We start from the raw sequence: 17,998 nt of genomic DNA on the forward strand, positions 1-17,998 counted from the left end.
TTCATGAAAGAGATGGGCTTGATATACCTCTCATATGTGGAATCTGGCTTTGCACAGGCATGAACAGAACTAAACCCCCAAGCTGATGCTAGTGTGCTGGTAGCTTCAGAAAGACTGAACTGGCCAAGGTGCAGTTGGTACTTAACAGCCAGTGGTGGTTCCTGTCTTCTTTCCTTGCTAATGTGGTCTGGCTTTCTCAGAGTACACAGCTGTCCTAGCATAACTCTACTCCCTTGCTAAAAATAGCAGATGCACCACTCAAGTAGGCCTATGGCCACAGGGAACTATTCTACAGATCTAATACTTTGCTGGCATGGTTGCTTCTGATACAGTTCAAAAAGGTGAATCCTTACCTCCTCCTATGACTGTCTTCTGAGGTTTTAAGTTTTCTATTCCCTATCCAAAAAGCAAGCAAATAATTTGGAGTGGGGCAGTGGGAAGAAGGGGAGACAGACTGCCGGGGAGGAAGGACCCTGGAAAACAGTTCTTAGTGCTTGATAGTGATATATGTGGCCCACAAATAAGATTACTAGTCATGGTTATCCAAGGTGCATCTGACATAAGTACATGTGACTCTAAAGAGAGACACATACTCATGGGGTTACTACAGGTGAAAAGCAAATGAAAACTATTATTTCCTTTCTTAAAAGAGAGGGTTTTTTATTAGCTGAAGCGATAGCTGAAATAGTTTTTAACCTTTTCATTTGACAGCCAAAATACTTTGCTATTAACCTTGCTCACAGGCAAGGGAAAGTAAATTAAAAATAATCCTTAGAGACCCATTCACCTCTGCAGGTATAATGACCTGTAACCTCACAGATACCGTCTCTGGTAGGAACAGAACTTGAGTTCTACTGTATCTTTGTATTAGGATTTCACTTGAGAAATTGTGCTTTGAAACCTAGTGGGGAGGGTGTGTGTGTGTGTCAACAGTTGAGGAACTGGGCAGGTCATTGTTTCGAGTGCTGAAATACAATGCTGAATTTCCCTTTTTCTTTTTTTTTTTTTTTTTTGTTGAAACGTATTAAAATGTTTCAGTGAAAGCCACAGCTGTCTCTTTGTTCATGGGTATATGCAGACACCTACTGCACACTTGCCTTCTGTGAATCCAATGCAGAGCAGTTTGAAAGTGCAAACATATATTTCACAGATTACCATGGGGATCACTTTAATCAGCTTTGAGACCTGCTAATGCTGTAGAGATCTTTGAAGGACTACTGCTGTTTTCATCTCCATGCAGCCAGTGCAAGAAGGAACGAACATCATGTCTCTGTGCCATCGCTGGAAGAGATGCTTCTCTCTAGGTAACTGTACAATGGGCAGCTGCTTTTGTTGTGCATTACACTGAACTGGGGGTGGACAGAATTAAGAACAACAGCTTTGGGAACACTTTAGAGCAAAAGGTCACTATGTATTCAGTAAATCTTTCTAATCTAGTGTTGGCTACAAGCCAATGTTACAGGCCTCTGGGCTTTTAGCAGAAGACAACAGATAGCTTTAAATAATAAGCATATAAATGGAAAAACATTTATTTTTCTTGTTTAAATTGGTCTCTTAGAAATCAAGTTCAGCTGTGCTTGCAGCTGATATGCTTAAAGCTGTTGGTAAATTGTTGCAGAGCAGATGCATTACAGAAAGGAAAAAAGCACTTGGGTGTCAGAGTGCTAATAGAATTATGATGTGCCAAGGATATTTTTAGCTTCAACCAATATTAATACAGGGAAACAGGCCTCAAAGGTGGGAGGAGAGAAGGCTGTAACTGCTTTCTTCTGAGGATTAGCTGTGACTGTCAGTTGTGCTAAGGAGATTTCTGGTGGCTGTTTTTGAAATATTTCACTAATCATGTAACAGATACATGTACCTGATAGTTATGTATATGGCCCAAAATGGGATTACTAGTCATGGTTATCCAAGTGTATCTGACAAAAGTACTAGAATTTCAGGATCTTCCTTGAGCAGTGGGATTACTGACAGGAGAGATGCTTTTTTTTGTTTGAAGTGTAAGAGTCCAATTTAGCTGTAGCTTCTGCCACCTTATGTTCACTTTTTAAAAACTATTTTAACAATCAAATCTAATGCATTGAAGGAACTGCAATTAATGAGACTGGAAGAAGGGAGTAGAATTACAGTTTTACGTTGTTAAATGCAATGGTTTCAGTGTTTTAATTTTTTCCCTTTGTATAGAAAGATTTTTTTTTTGAGCTGAAAATTCAAAATAAACTTAAAGACACAGTTGCTTTTATTTCAGAGGCTGAAAGTGTGTGCAGAATGAACACGTATTTTTACGTTTGCCCAATTCATCTGCATTTGCCCTGTTGCCTTGTCCATAAAAATGGTTCTAAATTATGTTAAATGAGTAGCACTAAATCCAGTACCCTCCGCATTGTTTCAAATGCTGAAGACTTGTTCAGTGTTTTCTAATGTGTGCATGTGTTTTGAACTCGATTAACAGCTGGTAGGCCATGCTAATCCAGGAATTAAAAAAAAAATAATTTGTGAAAAAAGCAGTGAAATGTTGACATGTGACATTACCTACAGGTGAGCAGAAACGTTGTTCTCCAGAGTCTTAAAACCATGTAACCCCAAACATAGCACACAGAAGCAGTGCCTGGTATATTGACTTCTTGCTGAACCAATGCCTCCATTACCTCCTTTAAAGCTGCCTTACTGCTGCTTCTTGTGGGGCTTGTTCAAGACATATGCTGTTTGTTGGAAAAAAAATTGATGACACACTTCTTTTAGAATGCTTTGGTGTTGTTATAGTATTTGCTAAGTTGCTGGAAACCTGGAGCGTATGGAACTCATAGGTAGCTTTCAGAGTTAAATCTGAGTTTGAGAAGTCTGAACAGCTTTAAGAAAACCTATTGCACATGAAGTGTTGGGATTTAAACTTGGGGGTTTCAGTGGCAGCTTCGGAGGTTCCTCGAGCTTACTGGAGCTGCAGTACTTCTTGCCTATTTAAAATTCTGTTGAATTTTGGTGTCGAACAGTAGCTGCTGAAGCTGAGTATTCAACTTTGTGTCAGGCTATTAGATCTAATTCATATGCTGCCTGAAATTTATTTTTTCAGGCCTCAGATATATCATTGGTTCTTATAAATCAGACACATGTTATGGATACCAAAAAAAACCTGCTTGAAGTCCAAGTTATGGTGACAAACTCCTAGCAAATACGGAAGTGAGTTTGGAGAACAGAAGGAAAGAGCAGAATAGGAGTGAAGCTTCTAGCAACACCATTTTTGTTCAATGCAATATGGGAACTTAAAACTAACAACAAGCCACTTGTTTTAACTGGTGTCAATTATTAGTGCCTCTAATGTTTTTGTAAACTTAGTCTGGAAGCTGGGGGACAGGAAGAAGGAATTATCTTTTTCACTTACTAGTGATACAGGTTCAACCTCGGAATTTAGCTGACAGCTGTGGCTATGAAGCTTGAGGCAGAATAAGAATAGATCATGTGCAGTGTTGTTAGCTCAGCATTATCAGCAGAAGCTGCTTGTTTTTGACATTAAGTGAGAAGGTACAAAATTACTTGGGAGATGGAGAAGAGCTATTTTAGGCCAAGTGCTGTTCCTCTTGTGGTCTCACCAAGGCTGCATGTGAGGATTATTAGAGGGAATAGAAACATCAGACCTTTATTTTGTCATTCCAAGTTGCAAAAGAAATGGACGAAGGAGACCTTAACACATACCACAGGCAGCCCTAGGCACCTTTGCTTTCCCCTACCTGAGTATTCTGCCAACTCATTTTTGCTTTGAACAGTGTGACTGTCTGCTGTTCATACAGAGGGAAGTGAATTTTATTGGATGGACCTGCTTCTTATCCCTTGCCTCACTAAGAGTTCTGTCCTGTCTCTTGAAATACGCAATATTTTGCATGACAGTGCCTCTGAATCTTCTCTATATACAGTTTCTGCGAAACTGTAAACCCCTGAGGCTGCTGCTGTTTAGTTCTCTGAAGTGTCTCTAGCATTCTGCTAGAAATCTGTTTTGTTTGTGACAACATTTAGCTGCTTCATTCAAATGAACTTGGGCGTATGGATCAACATCCAGGCTCCAGCTGTCTCTGGCATGCAATTCCATTTTCAATTGGAGGCTGCTCCTCAAAACAAGCAGTGTTTTGTGCCTTGAATGTCTTAGAGTTAAGAACTTTCTAGTTAGTAATTTAAGATTATTCAGAAAGACCATTTTCAGTGTTGTCAAACTTAGTTTAAATCTGAGGTAAACAGAGCATGCACAAAGCATGTACTATTCCTTTTAGGCTTAACATTAACATTAAAAGGCCCTAGCAAATGTTCTCCTGATTTCTTTAGTCTAAACAGTTGCTTTTGTATCAGCTAAGGCTACAAGAAGTTTGTCATGTGTGTGCAGTTCTAGTTAAGCGAGAGCTACTGATACTGTGGGCCTGTTAACACAATTGATCAATCAGCTATGACCTACTGATCCACCTCTACTGTGAGTATCTCTTTATCTATTATAACACTGCAGTTCTTCTGTAGTTACATGATACCAGTGAATTGGTCTTCCTTGGACTGACGAGTACATCCAAGCTTTTCTTTTGTCTTAGCTGAGTTTTGTTTTTATAGCAGCAGTCTTTGCAGTGATCCCTGAAGTGCACTGTTAGGTGTTTGCACTGTAGGATATTTAACACTTGTACGTTCCTGAAGGCTGGATTAATGTTTCTCTTAAGGACTGACACTTGTAAACTGCAGTGTAGCAATCCAGGCTTCAAAGTAAGCAAGCCCAAATTAGAAGCCACTCACCTGTCTTGTGTTGTTGACTGACTAAATGAAATTATCCCCCAAATTGGTCTCAGAGTAGGCTGACAAGTGATCTCTTTCTAACGTGACAGCTTCTTTTACAGAGAGAAGCTTGATAGAAGCTCTTTCTGCGTGGCAGCTTCTCTTAGTAGTTACTTACTCTTGCAGGTAACTACTCTTGAGTTTCTTAAAACTTGTGAAATCCATGAGCATTATCACATTTGCTAACTTTTCTGCCCATCAATACCCTTCTTAGTCTTGTCAATTTTGATAATATACACACACTGCATAGCTATAAAGAGAAAAAGAGCTAAGTTACAGACCTGTGTCTGTTTAATTTTCTCTGCAATTTCTGTGTTAACTTGATGGATGACAACTTCCTCCTTGCATCCTGGAATCCAGAAAATAAGGTTTGTTTGTCCAGTTGTCTCCTGTTGTGCTTCTGAAGATTCATTTACTCTAATATCCTTTTGGAGCTACTGTCTTCAACTGAGACATCTTCATCCGACTCTTGCTTTGTTTATTGGTCTATATCTTGCACAGAAAATAATTCAGTGAAAATAAATTTACAAAACTGATTTCCTTCATTTCCTGCATTTATAAAAGATCTGCTATAAAGGTATGAATGACTTTCCGTGTTCTGATTTGAACAGGGAAGTTATCTGAGAGCTTTAAGATTCCCTGTCCCAAGTTTGATTTGTAGTAGGACTGTCCATAGCAATCCTGAGTTGCTGTAGCTGAACACAAGTTTTTTTTACTTTAGCTTTAGCTGTTGACAGACACAAATTGAGGTTAACTTTTAAGAATAAATTCTAGTGTGAAGAACTCCAACCTGATATTGTTTTGCTCACTTAGTATCCTCATAGTTTTTCTGGAATATGCAACTGCTTAAAAAAACCCAAACAAAACTCAGTATTAGTGAAGTCCCAGCTGAAAATATAAAGTACTTTACTCCTTTTTCCCAGTCAAATTTTCCATTACTGTGAAAATCTTACACTTGTTACTATCATGTATAAAAGATTGTTTTTAGTAAACAGAAGTTCTGGTTGGCCTCAAACCACAAGGAACTGTCTTGGGAAAGCTGAGGAAAGTTTTAGAACTGCCTATTAAAACTGACAAGATTGTTCATATTTTCATGATCAAAGTTAATTGGATACCAAACTTCTTAACTGTACCTGCTGAAAGCTTTAAGTTCCTGAAAGATATGTTTTAATAACATCCATGATGCTTTTACAGAGAAATGAGAGATGTCTTGCAACTGTGGTATTAACTTCCAGGCTGTTGCTATTATGAACCCTGGTTATTTGCAGGTAGGTGATCTAAAGACATCTTACTTTGCAGGACTTATCTATGATGAAGGAAGCATGTTTAAAAGTACTTTTGATAATAGAAGAGCTAGAAAATAAAAGCTCCACTGTGAATTCTTCCACAACTTCCTTTCTTCAGACATGAGCATGTCAGAATGTTTGCCTACAATTTTACGCTATGGAACACTGTAGAAGTTTTCTAAATTCTTCAAAATTAAAGCCATAGCATTGTCAGGTTTTTTTACATGAACTAGTTGTAACTTAAGGTTTAGATATTCCAGTCCTAGTGGGAACAAAGCTTTCCCAGAGGACCTGGTGGCCAAGTTCATGCCCTGCGTCTTCTGTTGAGAGCATGCTGTGCTCTATCTCTTTGAACTTCTACTTTATGCACTTTTAGATTAACATTCAAGTGCATTTCTGTTGAACAGTGAAGGCAGATAATGAAATAGTGCAAGAAAGAATGGTTTCAGGTAAAACCAGCTCACTTAGCCAAGCTTCAAAGTCACTGTTCAATATATTAACTTGTTGACAATTCTCAACTGCAGAACTCCTCATTTGGTGTCCTCTTCGATATTCAGTTTGTGACAGGAATCCTGTGAAAAAAATGTTATCCCAAGAAAGTAATGGTGTTACCAAAGCTAGGTGGCTTGTTAAGAACTAACTTTGTATTTCAGTGCAGAGAAAACTTGTCTGCTACTTCCCTAAATATGGCTCTTACCTTCTCAGGTGTTCACCTTGCTAACTCTTTCTTTGAGGCTTAACCTGTAACAAAAATGCCATGTGTTCAGTAAATGACAGTTTGGAGGCTTGTGGTGAGGCTCTCTCGCTCTGAGGAAAGCAGTCTTTCTTATGTCTCTTTATTCAGAACTTACTACAGTTGGAGGCATACAGAGGACTCTCTACTTAGACTTGTGATTGTATAAGCTTAGAATTGGAGAGTTCTCACAGTGAGAAAGGACTGCTGGAGACTGAGACCAACTCTGCTCTAGTGGGGGCAGCTTCTCTAGCTCAGTGTCCTTTCTTGTTCTAGATCCTACTCCTGCAAAGAGTGTGCAGAATCAGTATGATGATTCCTGGCTATAAACGCTCTTAGTGTTGCTTTAGGTTCTAAATGACACGAAGAAGCCTGTTTGGTGAACTTCTCATGTACAAACTGCTGTCTCTCATAGCTTGTGGTTCTGCTGTCGTGGTGAGGGGCTTAATTGCTCAATTATCGCTCTTTCTCAGAAATGGAACCTGTGTTAGAGCAATTAAGCACATCACCAAGCTAGAAGTAGTAACTAGCTGGCTAATCTTCTTAAGAGAAAAGTGATAATTTCAGCATGAGTTCTCTTGTGACTTCTGACAGTTGGCAAGCATCCCAAGGAACTCATCTTTAAAAACACTACAGAATTCACAACACTTTATTTATTAATCGTACAGAAGCTATGATTATTACTGAGCAGACATTGAGGAGACAGATACACATGGAAACTGTCATCTTTGCAGGCCTGGTAAGAGTATTAAGCCATAATTCATTGCTTTTCAAGTGATAATAAATGCCATGTGAATTTGTCAGGGCATCAAGTCTGATTTCTCTTATGATGAGAGAAAGCTATAAAATCTCCTTATTTTTGTCAAGCTTTAATCCTATCTTTTTTTAGAAAATAAATTTGTTAAATAGTGTGAACTAAGAGCCTTGAAGAAATGAATGGGCTTTATAAAAGGGAGTTTATAACTCAGGTCTCACTCATTGAACTTTTAAAGCACAGTGTGACACAGTATTACCTGCACTAAGTGTCTTATGCCTCAGAATTGAAGCAAGGTATATTGGACAATGCTGAAACTCTGCAAGGATCTAAGTAGTTGAGTTACCATCCCTGAAGATGTTTAAAAAACATGTAAAAGTGGTGCTTCAGGACATGGTTTAGTGGTGGACTTGTCAGTGCTGGGTTTATGGTTGGACTTGATGATCCTAAAGGTCTTTTCCAACCTAAACAATTCTATGATACAGACTTAAGATCGATGTAGTTAAACATCCAAAATTTGATGTAGCTAAGCATGTGAAATGAAGAGGCTGTAAGGGACAATGGTCTACTATTAATATTACTACTAATTAAAGCATGAATAGTTTTATACAAGATAAATTGCATAGCAGAGTTGCAAATCCATGGGTAAATAACAGAAAATATGCAGGTCTTGTGGGAGTGACACCTTTCCAGGGTGGAAAGTTGGTGTGCCCTAAAATGAAGTCAATGAGTCTAATTCCTGTGGATTAGGGAAGTAAACACTACTATGAATAAAAACTGCTGAGACTTCAGTTTTAAGTTCTACCCCTGTAGAAGGTGGTCAAGTCTGCTTTATTTATCCATAGCTTTTCTGAAACAAGGAACAAAGGTGAAGTTGCTTTTGCATGGCTGAAGTGATTGTCTGCATGTGGTCAAGTGTCCTTGAAGGGGAAGCTTTCTGAAGGTGGTGTAACCCCTGGGACTGCTGCCCACCAGACCCCCCCAGAAGCTCAGAGCTCCTTAACTTTTGTAAGTGTAGGGAAAGGAAAGCATCTACAGCCAGTAGTAAAGGTCGCTGTCTGCAGGCTTTTTAGTGTGATCTGCTTAGTAACAGGGGAGGGAGGTGAAAGGCATTCCTGATGGGCAGGATTACTGGATAATCTTCCGAAATGAGCGTTATTCCACTTAGAGTTGAAGCAGCTGACATGAGCCACTTTGAGAAACAAAAACCTTTTTGCAGCTGTTTCTACACACTCACAAGACTGCTTTGAAAATATTTCAGTGCATTCAAAGAGTAAGGCAAATTTTCCTTGCGGTACCTGTCTTGGAGAAAGTAGCCAAGAGCATAGTGTGTTAAATAAACCTAAATAACTCTGAACTTTATCAGCTGTATTGACTCAGTTAATCCTTAAAGTTGTGGGACAGCTTTGTCCCACAAATACTTTGTGGAGAGGAGAACTAGTCATCAGGATAACTTCAAGCATCAGAGGGATATATGAAAAACAAAACAAATAAGGTCTTTGGAAAAAACCAGCAATTTTTACAGCATGTTTTTCTAGAATAATTGTGCTTCTGTTTTGGAGCCTGACTAGGAAAACAGATGAAAGCTTCCTTGCACTTAATGCTCTTAAGAGTGTTGTTTGATCTCCTTTGCAGTTACGCAACATGGAATCAATGGGAAAGGACAACAAGTATCCAGTAGTGCTCTTAGTTCTGTTTTTTTTTGAAGGGGAGAATACTCAGCAAGGTTGAGCTGTTGTGGCAAGCTTCTTTAGGCTGAATAACCTAATATAGTATCATAATGGCATTGCCTTGCATAGTGTATAGTCTTCATATTTCACTTTCTGAATTTATGTCCTTTTTCACAATATAAAAATGATCCGGTTGGCATATTTTTGCTCTCTGAATTAGTTTCAACTGAAATGAGTTATCAATTAATTAGCCTCATACTTACAAGTCAGCTTAATGTCTCCAAAGTATGAATTCACAGTGTGCAACGCTTGCCTTTGGCAAGTTGAAAGCACATCAGTGTGTTAATTACATTACCTTTATTGGCCGGCTACTAGCACCACAAAGTTTGTGTGCTTGACTGTATCCTACTATGAATGGGTAACGTTGCCCTCCAGCGGCTGACAGCTAGAGGAGATATAGAGCATGTTTGCACTAACAATAAAGAATCAATCACTGAGAAGGTCTGGGATGAGTAAGGTGTTAGCTTAGAACTATATTGTGTTTAAATGGGACAAGTTTTCACACAGTACTAGTACTTAAGTGCTCAATATATTAAGGCTGTGTAGGATGGAAGGTTTTCTTTCAAGCTTTAGTTAAGGAGGACGTAATTTCAGGGAGCTCTCCTATTCATTGCAAGAGTCCTTTTTAGCCACTATCTGATCAGATCAGCTTCTTTTGCAGTATGATTTTGAATTTATACAGAAATCAGAAATAGATTTGGCTTTACAGCAGTTGCTTCTAAATGTTAACCTTTGAATGAACTTTTCAAATAACCCTAACATAACACCTTTAATAGATTATTACAAAACAAGTAGTCTTACTCTTCTCTAGAGCCATCTCTGCTAACTTGTAAATCTATGGCTTATTGAATAAACTGATATTTTTATCTAATATATTTACAGCTCAAGTAAGTCAAACTATCTCCGTGGCTTAGAATGGAAGGGGAAAGCAATAAACCTGTCTCCACAACGTTACTAATGTTTTGAGGCTTGACAGAGGAAATAGCTGGCTCCTTTCCCTCATGTTTTCCTATTCCTTTAATGCAAAGCTAAACAATGCTTATAGAACTCAATTCACTCCAGAGCAGCTGGAGATGAAAATAAGCTGAAGAAGCCTCAAGTCGAAGCTTTGAAACTGTAAGTGTAAAGCAATACAGTCTTTTTCTCATTTCAGTCTAAACCTGAGTCTTGTCTTTGAGTACGGACTCCCAAGCCAGCCCCGGCCGTGGCCACCCCGTACGGTGCGGGCGGAAGGCCGCTCGGTCCCGCCGCGGGGGCCTGGGCGAGGTCTGGCGGGGATGATGCGCCGCTCCCTGAGCGCGGTTCTTTCCGTGCTCGGCCGCCCGGGATGCGCTGCCCGCGGGCAGACAGCGCCAAGGAGCGGAACGGACCGGGAGCCCCGCGGCTCCCGGTGGGTGCGGTGGGTGCTGGCTGCCCCATCCTCCCCCCCGCTTCCCCTTCGCCGGAGCCTACAAGGCTGGAAGGCGGGGGATACCGGCCTCGGGAGGGCCACCGGCCGACTCCCGGCGGGCGCGGGGCTGGCGCTGGCCCAGGCGGGCGCGGGGGCGGTGCTGCCGGGGCGGGGCGCGGCCCATCCCCGCGGGGCGGGGGGCGCGGGCCCCGGGCTGTCCCCGCCGCCAGCTCCCTGCGACGGCCACGCTGCCCCCTCCCTGCCCGGCCATTATTTACCAGCCGCCGCCGCGGTAAACACCGGGCAGGGCGCGCTCGCCGCCGCTCACCGCCCACCCGCGGCCCTTCCCCGCAGCGCCGTGCGGCCCCACCGGCCGCGGCCCCCGCCTCGAGAGCTGCCGGCCCGGCCCCGGTAGGTGCGGCTCCTCGCTGACCGCCTCCTCTCCGCGCTCTCCCTGCAGGACCGGTCTGTTCAACATCGGGCTATAAGAAGGCGGATGATGAGATGTCCGGAGCCACGTCCGCGGCGGATCTGGACGAGGCACCAGCCCGCACCATTTACTTGAACCAGCCCCAGCAGAGCAAGTTCCGCGACAACTGGGTCAGGTACGGAGCGGTCCCCGCTTCTCCCTTTCCAGGCGGCAACCCGCACACCCCGCAGCCGTGGGCAGGGAGGGCTCTGGTCCCTCTCCTCCCGACCCTGCCCACACCAGGTTTCAGCACAGTAAAATGTGTCTCTGCCGAAGCAGGCGGGTTTGTTTGGTACGGGGGGCACCAGGGTCTTGCCACCGCACGAGGGAATCCAGCGGCAGCAAGGGAGTGAGGTGCTGGGGTTAACGGTAGTGAGAGTAGGGAGCTGATGGAGCTGCATGGGTAAGATGCATGAAAAGATCTGCACTTAAGGAAAACCACTGAATTTTGGAATAACAGGACCTGCTCAAGTATTCCTGTATGCAAGGGCTAACCCGTGGAAATTTAGTGGGAGTTTTGGATAGAATCCACTGTGTAAACTCCATAAAGTGTTCTCTTAAAAAGTTGCATTCAATTGAAAGAACAAGTAGACTAAGCATAAAAAAAAAATAGTATAGAATAGCAAGGAAGAAAAGAAAAATATGTCTAACAGGATGAGGATGTAGTTTCTGTAGTCAGTCTGGCATCCCCATGCATGAAAGGCTGTGGTCCACTTGTGTTCTTCAATTAAAGACCAGAGGTAATTTTCTTTGGTGTTTGGAGTCTTTCATTGTAGGTGTGTGTGTTTAAGACTTCTAGTGGTATGGTTAATGCCATGTTACTGCAGTTTGGAAACACAAATAACATGCACTGAAACATGGAGTATGAAGATGTGTAAAATCAGCAAGTTGTGGTGGCTGTGCTCGCCACACTTGCCTGGGGTTAGCTGGATTAGCTAGATGAACAGATGGCTCCCGCCATGAATAAGGAGGAGTGTTATTTATCATCTGTTTGTTAGTGCAGATGTTTGGGTTATTGTTCATAGGACAGTTTACACAATGAGTGCCTTTTTGAAAAGAGAAATTTTATATCCTGCTGAAGTGATGATTTCCATTGACTGTTCTATTGTATGCATTATCATAGATAATTCTAAGAATATTCTCTGGATGCTTGTGTTCGGGCCAGCACAGCAACTTATTTATACTTAGTTTTCTCATCAACTTTGACTTGCTGTATAGTCTTCTGGGAAAGCCTATGGTTTAGGAGCAGTTAAAATGACAGGTTTTCTTAGTGTCTTCCTTATCCTACATAGGTAGCAATACTGGATGTCGAACGTTTTCTTTCACTGCTTTATTTTCACTTCACTAATTCAGAAACTGCTTTGACCGTTTCTTGCGGATAGACTACTTGGTGCTTTTCCTGACTTAGAGAGGGGAAAAGCAGGGAATAGAGGGTTGACAGAATCTGTAGTTAAGGTTTCCCAGAAGGGATTCTGTTCTGATCTGGCTAAATCTTATGGAAAAGTAGCATGTGACTGTGCTACCAAGAACTTCTTCCTGACAGTGCTATTACCAAAGATCAGTTGTGCCTTACTTGCTGTCTGGAAGCCATCCCCTGATAGCTGCGCAAGCTTCTCAATACCTTTTTGCGTCTTTGCTTCATGACAGGCATTCTGAGTCATGAGGACTGTTTGTGTGTGAGGGACAGGACAAAATACAGGTACTGTAATGGCAAAGTAGACATGTCTTCATTACCTGATTAGGAATCTTAGCTCCTTAGAGTCACTTGGAAATCAAGTTAATTTTATAATAATTTGCTGCTGCTTAGTAAGAAAGCTTTGATCTGACTTCTGAAAGGGTGACAGGCATTGCCTGTGCTCCTTCCATCCTCTGGATTAGCTTTCTTCCCTCAGCCCGGTGGGACTGAAGGCAAAGGTGACTTGAGCTGGTAATATCTGAGTAAGGGGGCCTTGTGTGGAGTATGAATGGTTGTTTATTTACTCACCTAAGTATATTGGAGTTGCTCTTGAGGAGCTGCAGTTCTGTATTGCCTTCAGACTTTCTTACTTACTGTGTTCAGCTTCAGAAACTCATTCAGCACTGGATTTCTCTGGACTGTTGGATTTGCAGATGTATTGTCTCCATAGGAAGCATTAGTGTACCACAGAGCAAGGTGCTGTGTAAGCAGGTAAACACCTCTGTGTGAAGGCTTGTAGTAAATTAAACTGAAGAAGAGGATAAAACAGCTTGTTTTAAATTATGTGAGTTGTGACTGTCATATTTTTGGTAGTCATCTTGTATTCTCTGAATAACAGTGGGAATTTGTGAGCTTTCATAGAAAGTTTTCCAAAGTAAGCGTAGTGTGCTCAAAACAAAGCAAAATACAGCAAGCAATGGAGGTGCAGACTGTGAAGTAAGGTGGGTTAGTGATATGGCTTTTTGTGTAAGATGTTTAGAACATCTTGAGCTTCTGAACCTTTGGGTAGAGACGCACTGTTAAAAGTGAATTCCAGTGTTTGTGGGAGTAAAAAGACAAAGTGATAAATACCAATATTTTTTAATTTTGGACAAGAAATATGGATAATTCCCTAAAACCACTTCTAAATAGTATATGGTGATATTTCAGAAGTTAAGTGGATGGCAAGATGGCATTAACACTTCCAGAAGTCTTGAGGTGTGAGGATGTAGAAGGAAGAAACCTTTTCTCTTACCCAGGTTTTCTGGCATAAATGAGTTTATGAGGACTTGTAGAGAAATGACTAATTCTTTTTGTGTTCTTGGAACTTTGTCACGATCTACTTCAAAACATAGTGCTGTGTGTTGTAGGCTGGATTTAGCTTGGCCACTGACATGCACATGTATATGGCTGTCAATGTTCTTTATTATACTGCAGCAGCACTTCTCCCTTCTGTAGGAACACCTTTTCTGCCTGCATCAGAAGCTTTCAACCCTGCTGTGTTCAGTTTGGAAAAACTTTGTATATGTGTTACTCTTTACACCTTCTAATAAAAAGTAACTTATGTTCTGTTTTCAGCTGAAGCATTTTAGAAGCTTTGAAATATGTAAAAAATTGAACAAATGTAATGGCTTTGCCCAGTGCAGCTGTGCTTGTGGTATTAAGTATGTTTTTATGAAAGCTAACTAGTACTTATTTTAACATGTTCAATTTACATAACTTACTTTTGTCTGTTTAATCAGAGCATTTCTGTACTTTAAGTTCAGTGAGAAATGAAACATTTGTGTTGGGAAAATTCCCAGACATTCTGTACGCAACTCTGTGCCACTTACTGTGACACTTGTGTTCTGGAGCAATCCCTATGCTTACTGAAGCCCTGGGAAGTGGCTGGACGTTGCCTGCTGATGGAAAGTAGGGAGTAAGTTTTTTGTTGTCCTTTGTTTCTTTGCAATGACCTCTGCCTTTGCTTTATTAACCTGCCTTTATCTTGACACGTGAGTTTTTTCCATCTTATTTTCTCCACTTGGCCTGCTGAAGAGAGGAGTGATAGAATAAATCAGGGAGCACCAAGTGTCAAGCCAAGGTCAACCCACCACAAGTTCAGAAACAAGCTTCCCTATTGCCTTGTAAAACCAGAGGAGTACAGGTGGGGTGTGATGATAGGGGCTTGAATGCTGTGTCAGTACTTCTGAAATCCCCGCAGAAATGGCATGAATACTTTTCCAAATGTATATTTGGTGAAGATTGGATATTTTACTTAAAGTGAGAATGTTCTATAAATTTTGCTTTCATGTAAATACAGTTCCTGGATGTTGTGTAGTAGTACAAGAATCTACTCTGACATCAGTGGCTTGTGCTGAACGTATAGCAGTACTGAAACTTTCTTCTAGTGCATGCAGTAAAAATCTGGTTAAGTGATTTGAGCCCTTCACTTGTTGCGTATGTTAATACTGATGCAAAAGAAGTTGGACTTCTGGTTTATTGATCCAGGAAGAACAAGTGTACTGAGATAACTTTAAGAACATTGGAAATTGTCTCTGAATTTTCTAAGTACATTGGAGTTGCTCTTGTAAATGTTGCTCTAGGTGATATTCTTCTGCTCCAGGCCTGGTAGTGCATCCTGGTGCAAATCTGATTTGCATCTGAATCAGGACTCCAGCCTCAGTTTGTGACTTGAGTGAGAAGCTGAGGCAGGGCAGCAGTCAGGAAGGGCAAAATTTGACTTGTTTTTAGTGGATCTTGAATCTAAGTCTTGTTTGAAAGCTTCTTATCTAAACAGAATTTGGTGGCTTGATCTGTTAGGGAGGTCCCAAAAGTTGCATTCTGATATCCTGAAAATTCTTGGTTCAGAAATTTTCTTCCATACAGGCAAAAGTTAAATTTTGTTAAAACAGGTAATGATCAAAAAGCCTTTAGTGTTTACTTTTAAATTTTATGGGATCTTAAGACTCAAGTAAACAGGTGAGAAAAAATTTCTTGTCTCATAAGGCAGAAGCACTTCCACTGGGGAATTTAGCACTGAAGACTGTAGCAAGACTTCTAGTAGCATCACAAGTCCTGTATAAAATAGTCTTCTGTTTATGTGTAATCCCAGACTGTCCCATCCATGTCTGCAGGAAGCTTGCTTGTGACAAAACTGTAGACACAATCCATATTCTTCCTTTATTCCATGTGTTGCATTAAATGAAGAAAAGTGCATTGCTTTATTGACTTCTGAATAGGTACTGTAGAAGCCACTTGTGATTCAGAAGCATTAATGCTTTTTGAATATGTGGGGAGGTTCTCACTGTGCTTAATGAGTCCCTGCTGCTGAAATAGGAGTCGCTGGTATCACTAGCCAATTAGTATTGACCCTTGTAACCCGAATAGCATTCACTATGATCTGTGGTTGAAAATGTGGATGCTAGTCCACATTTGTCTGCACTACCTGAATTTATTTGCACTTTGTGTGCACTTAGTATTTGCACAGTGTGTTCATCTTGCACTAAAATGTACCTGTGCTCTTTAGGTAAAACTGCGCCCACTTCTATTTATTCTTGATAGAGTTCAGGCCCTGGCCGTTTGTGTTACTGTGTTTGTATTACATTTGAAAATCTCTTCTGTTGTCATGTGAACAGACTGCTTACCTGACTGCAGAACAGCATTTTGAAATTCTTCAAAGAAGGGATGTATTATTGTATTCTGAATGGTACAAGTCTAGTCATGTGTTAAAATAATCCTCTAACTCTTTTCAGTTCTAGGTAGATACTGTTCTTAACTGAAAAAAAAACCCAACAAAAACAAACCAGTGTTACATACTCTTGTAAATAAGCAAAAACTTGTTTCCTGCAGTGCAGCTGTTGCTGATACTGCAATCTGTCACAATGAAAAAGTCTGGACTACAGCTATAGAATGATTCTTTTAGCCATTAAAACTCACTAAAAGTAATTGGTATTGTATGCCTGTTGTGTTTCTGAATTGTATTGATATATTTGAAGTTGCTGCATTTTTGGTCTTAGTGGGCTACACCTACGGCCTGAACCCCTTGACAGTTAAATTGTTGAATTTTGCAGAGATGAAATGTCTGGATGAAAAAAACCTCAGATGTGGGAGTTCTAGTGCCCTTCCACCTGCTGCATGCTGAGCTCTCTGGTCTCTTGAAATTGTTTTGGATTTTTTTGGCATGATAAAGTTCATAAATCAGCAATAGCAACACAGCAGGGGATTTAAACTGGGTACCCTTCTTCCTCTTCTTAGATAAAGTCACCATTTAAGTGACTTTCAGACTCTGGAGCCAAAACTTAAATGGAGTCTGACTTAATACAAACAAAACTGTTTTCCCACGTATTTGTTGACTAAATACTGGCCCATATTCAGTAGTGAGTTTTTTCTCCTGTGACTCTGCTTTTTTATGTATTCCTCCACTGTTGGTGATCTCAGTCCAGAAAAATAGGTGAACAAGAAGAAACTAAATGTTTTTGGTGATTGTCTGTGAGGTTTGAATAAGGGTGGAGTCAAAGCAGGTGTGTTTCAGGACTTAGAGGTGGCAAGTATAATAAATCACAGTTAGTCGAGTCTGTGCTACGGACTTCACTGACTACTAGTGGTCTGCAGAGAAAGGTAGGAAAGCAAGACATTCTCTTAAGTGGACCTAAATAGAGCTTAAGGACTGTAATAACTGCATTCCACTTAGTTTCTATGGATTTTAAAGACAATCACATTTCTCTCAGGACTGACTAAATATTAATCTCTTCTACCAGCCCTCTGCTTGTCACTAAAATAAAAGCTGCTTAAGTTGTGGTGTGAAAAAATGGCTTTAAAACCTGAAGTTAGCACTGGCTTTTAGTCAGCTAGCTACCTTATGTGACTTGTTTGATATTTTTTTTCAGTCATCTTCACACGTTGATGCTGTGTGTTTCAGTGAAGGCTATCTTCTCTTTGCATAGGAACTAAATGTGATACTGAACTGACTTTATTAGACAGTAGTATTTTGAGGTTAACTGTTCTGGTCAGCTCTATTTTTATTGAGTTCTATTTGCCAGCAGGGCTACTGAAAAGCAAGGGTGTATTTCTGTAGTGATGACCTGACAAGTATGCTGAAATAGTATCATGCCTTCAGAGCTTTTGGTACTGTTTCTAAACAGTCTTCCTTTAATGTATTTGTTACTGAAAAATAGCCAGGAATCTGGTCCCATTCCGGTAGGGATTTCATGACTAGAGAATAAATGGAAAGGCCTTTTCTATTTGCATGCCTTAGGAAAAGCCTCCAGGGTACAGGATTTGGAAGCAAAAGTGCTACTGCTTCTATTAAATGTGACCATGCAGTCATGGTTTCTAGGTTAAACTGAGTGTAAGCAGTTATGGTAGTGCCTGCTCTATATTAAAGCTGCCATGAGCGTTACTGTAGGAGGCTTTTCTAGTG

General features: G+C 40.8%; 1 protein-coding gene across 6 annotated transcripts in view; it reads left to right on the forward strand.

Annotated features, from left to right (window-relative positions):
* ATP8A2 (ATPase phospholipid transporting 8A2) overlaps positions 1–17,998 on the forward strand; it is a 325,416-nt gene that overhangs the window by 22,517 nt on the left and 284,901 nt on the right. For 2 of the 6 annotated variants that reach the window (XM_017831595.1, XM_017831597.1), the window contains exon 2: positions 11,154–11,298. In XM_017831595.1, coding sequence (XP_017687084.1) covers positions 11,154–11,298 — 145 coding nt within the window. Of the gene's footprint in view, positions 1–1,150; positions 1,305–10,321; positions 10,420–10,594; positions 10,694–10,876; positions 10,986–11,153; positions 11,299–17,998 lie in introns of those variants that run through there. The other 4 variants (XM_017831596.1, XM_017831599.1, XM_017831601.1 and 1 more) reach the window with 4 other exon arrangements.

Source organism: Lepidothrix coronata, unplaced genomic scaffold, assembly GCF_001604755.1.
Source record: "Lepidothrix coronata isolate B3197 unplaced genomic scaffold, Lepidothrix_coronata-1.0 Scaffold193, whole genome shotgun sequence".
NCBI classification, from domain to species: domain Eukaryota; kingdom Metazoa; phylum Chordata; class Aves; order Passeriformes; family Pipridae; genus Lepidothrix; species Lepidothrix coronata.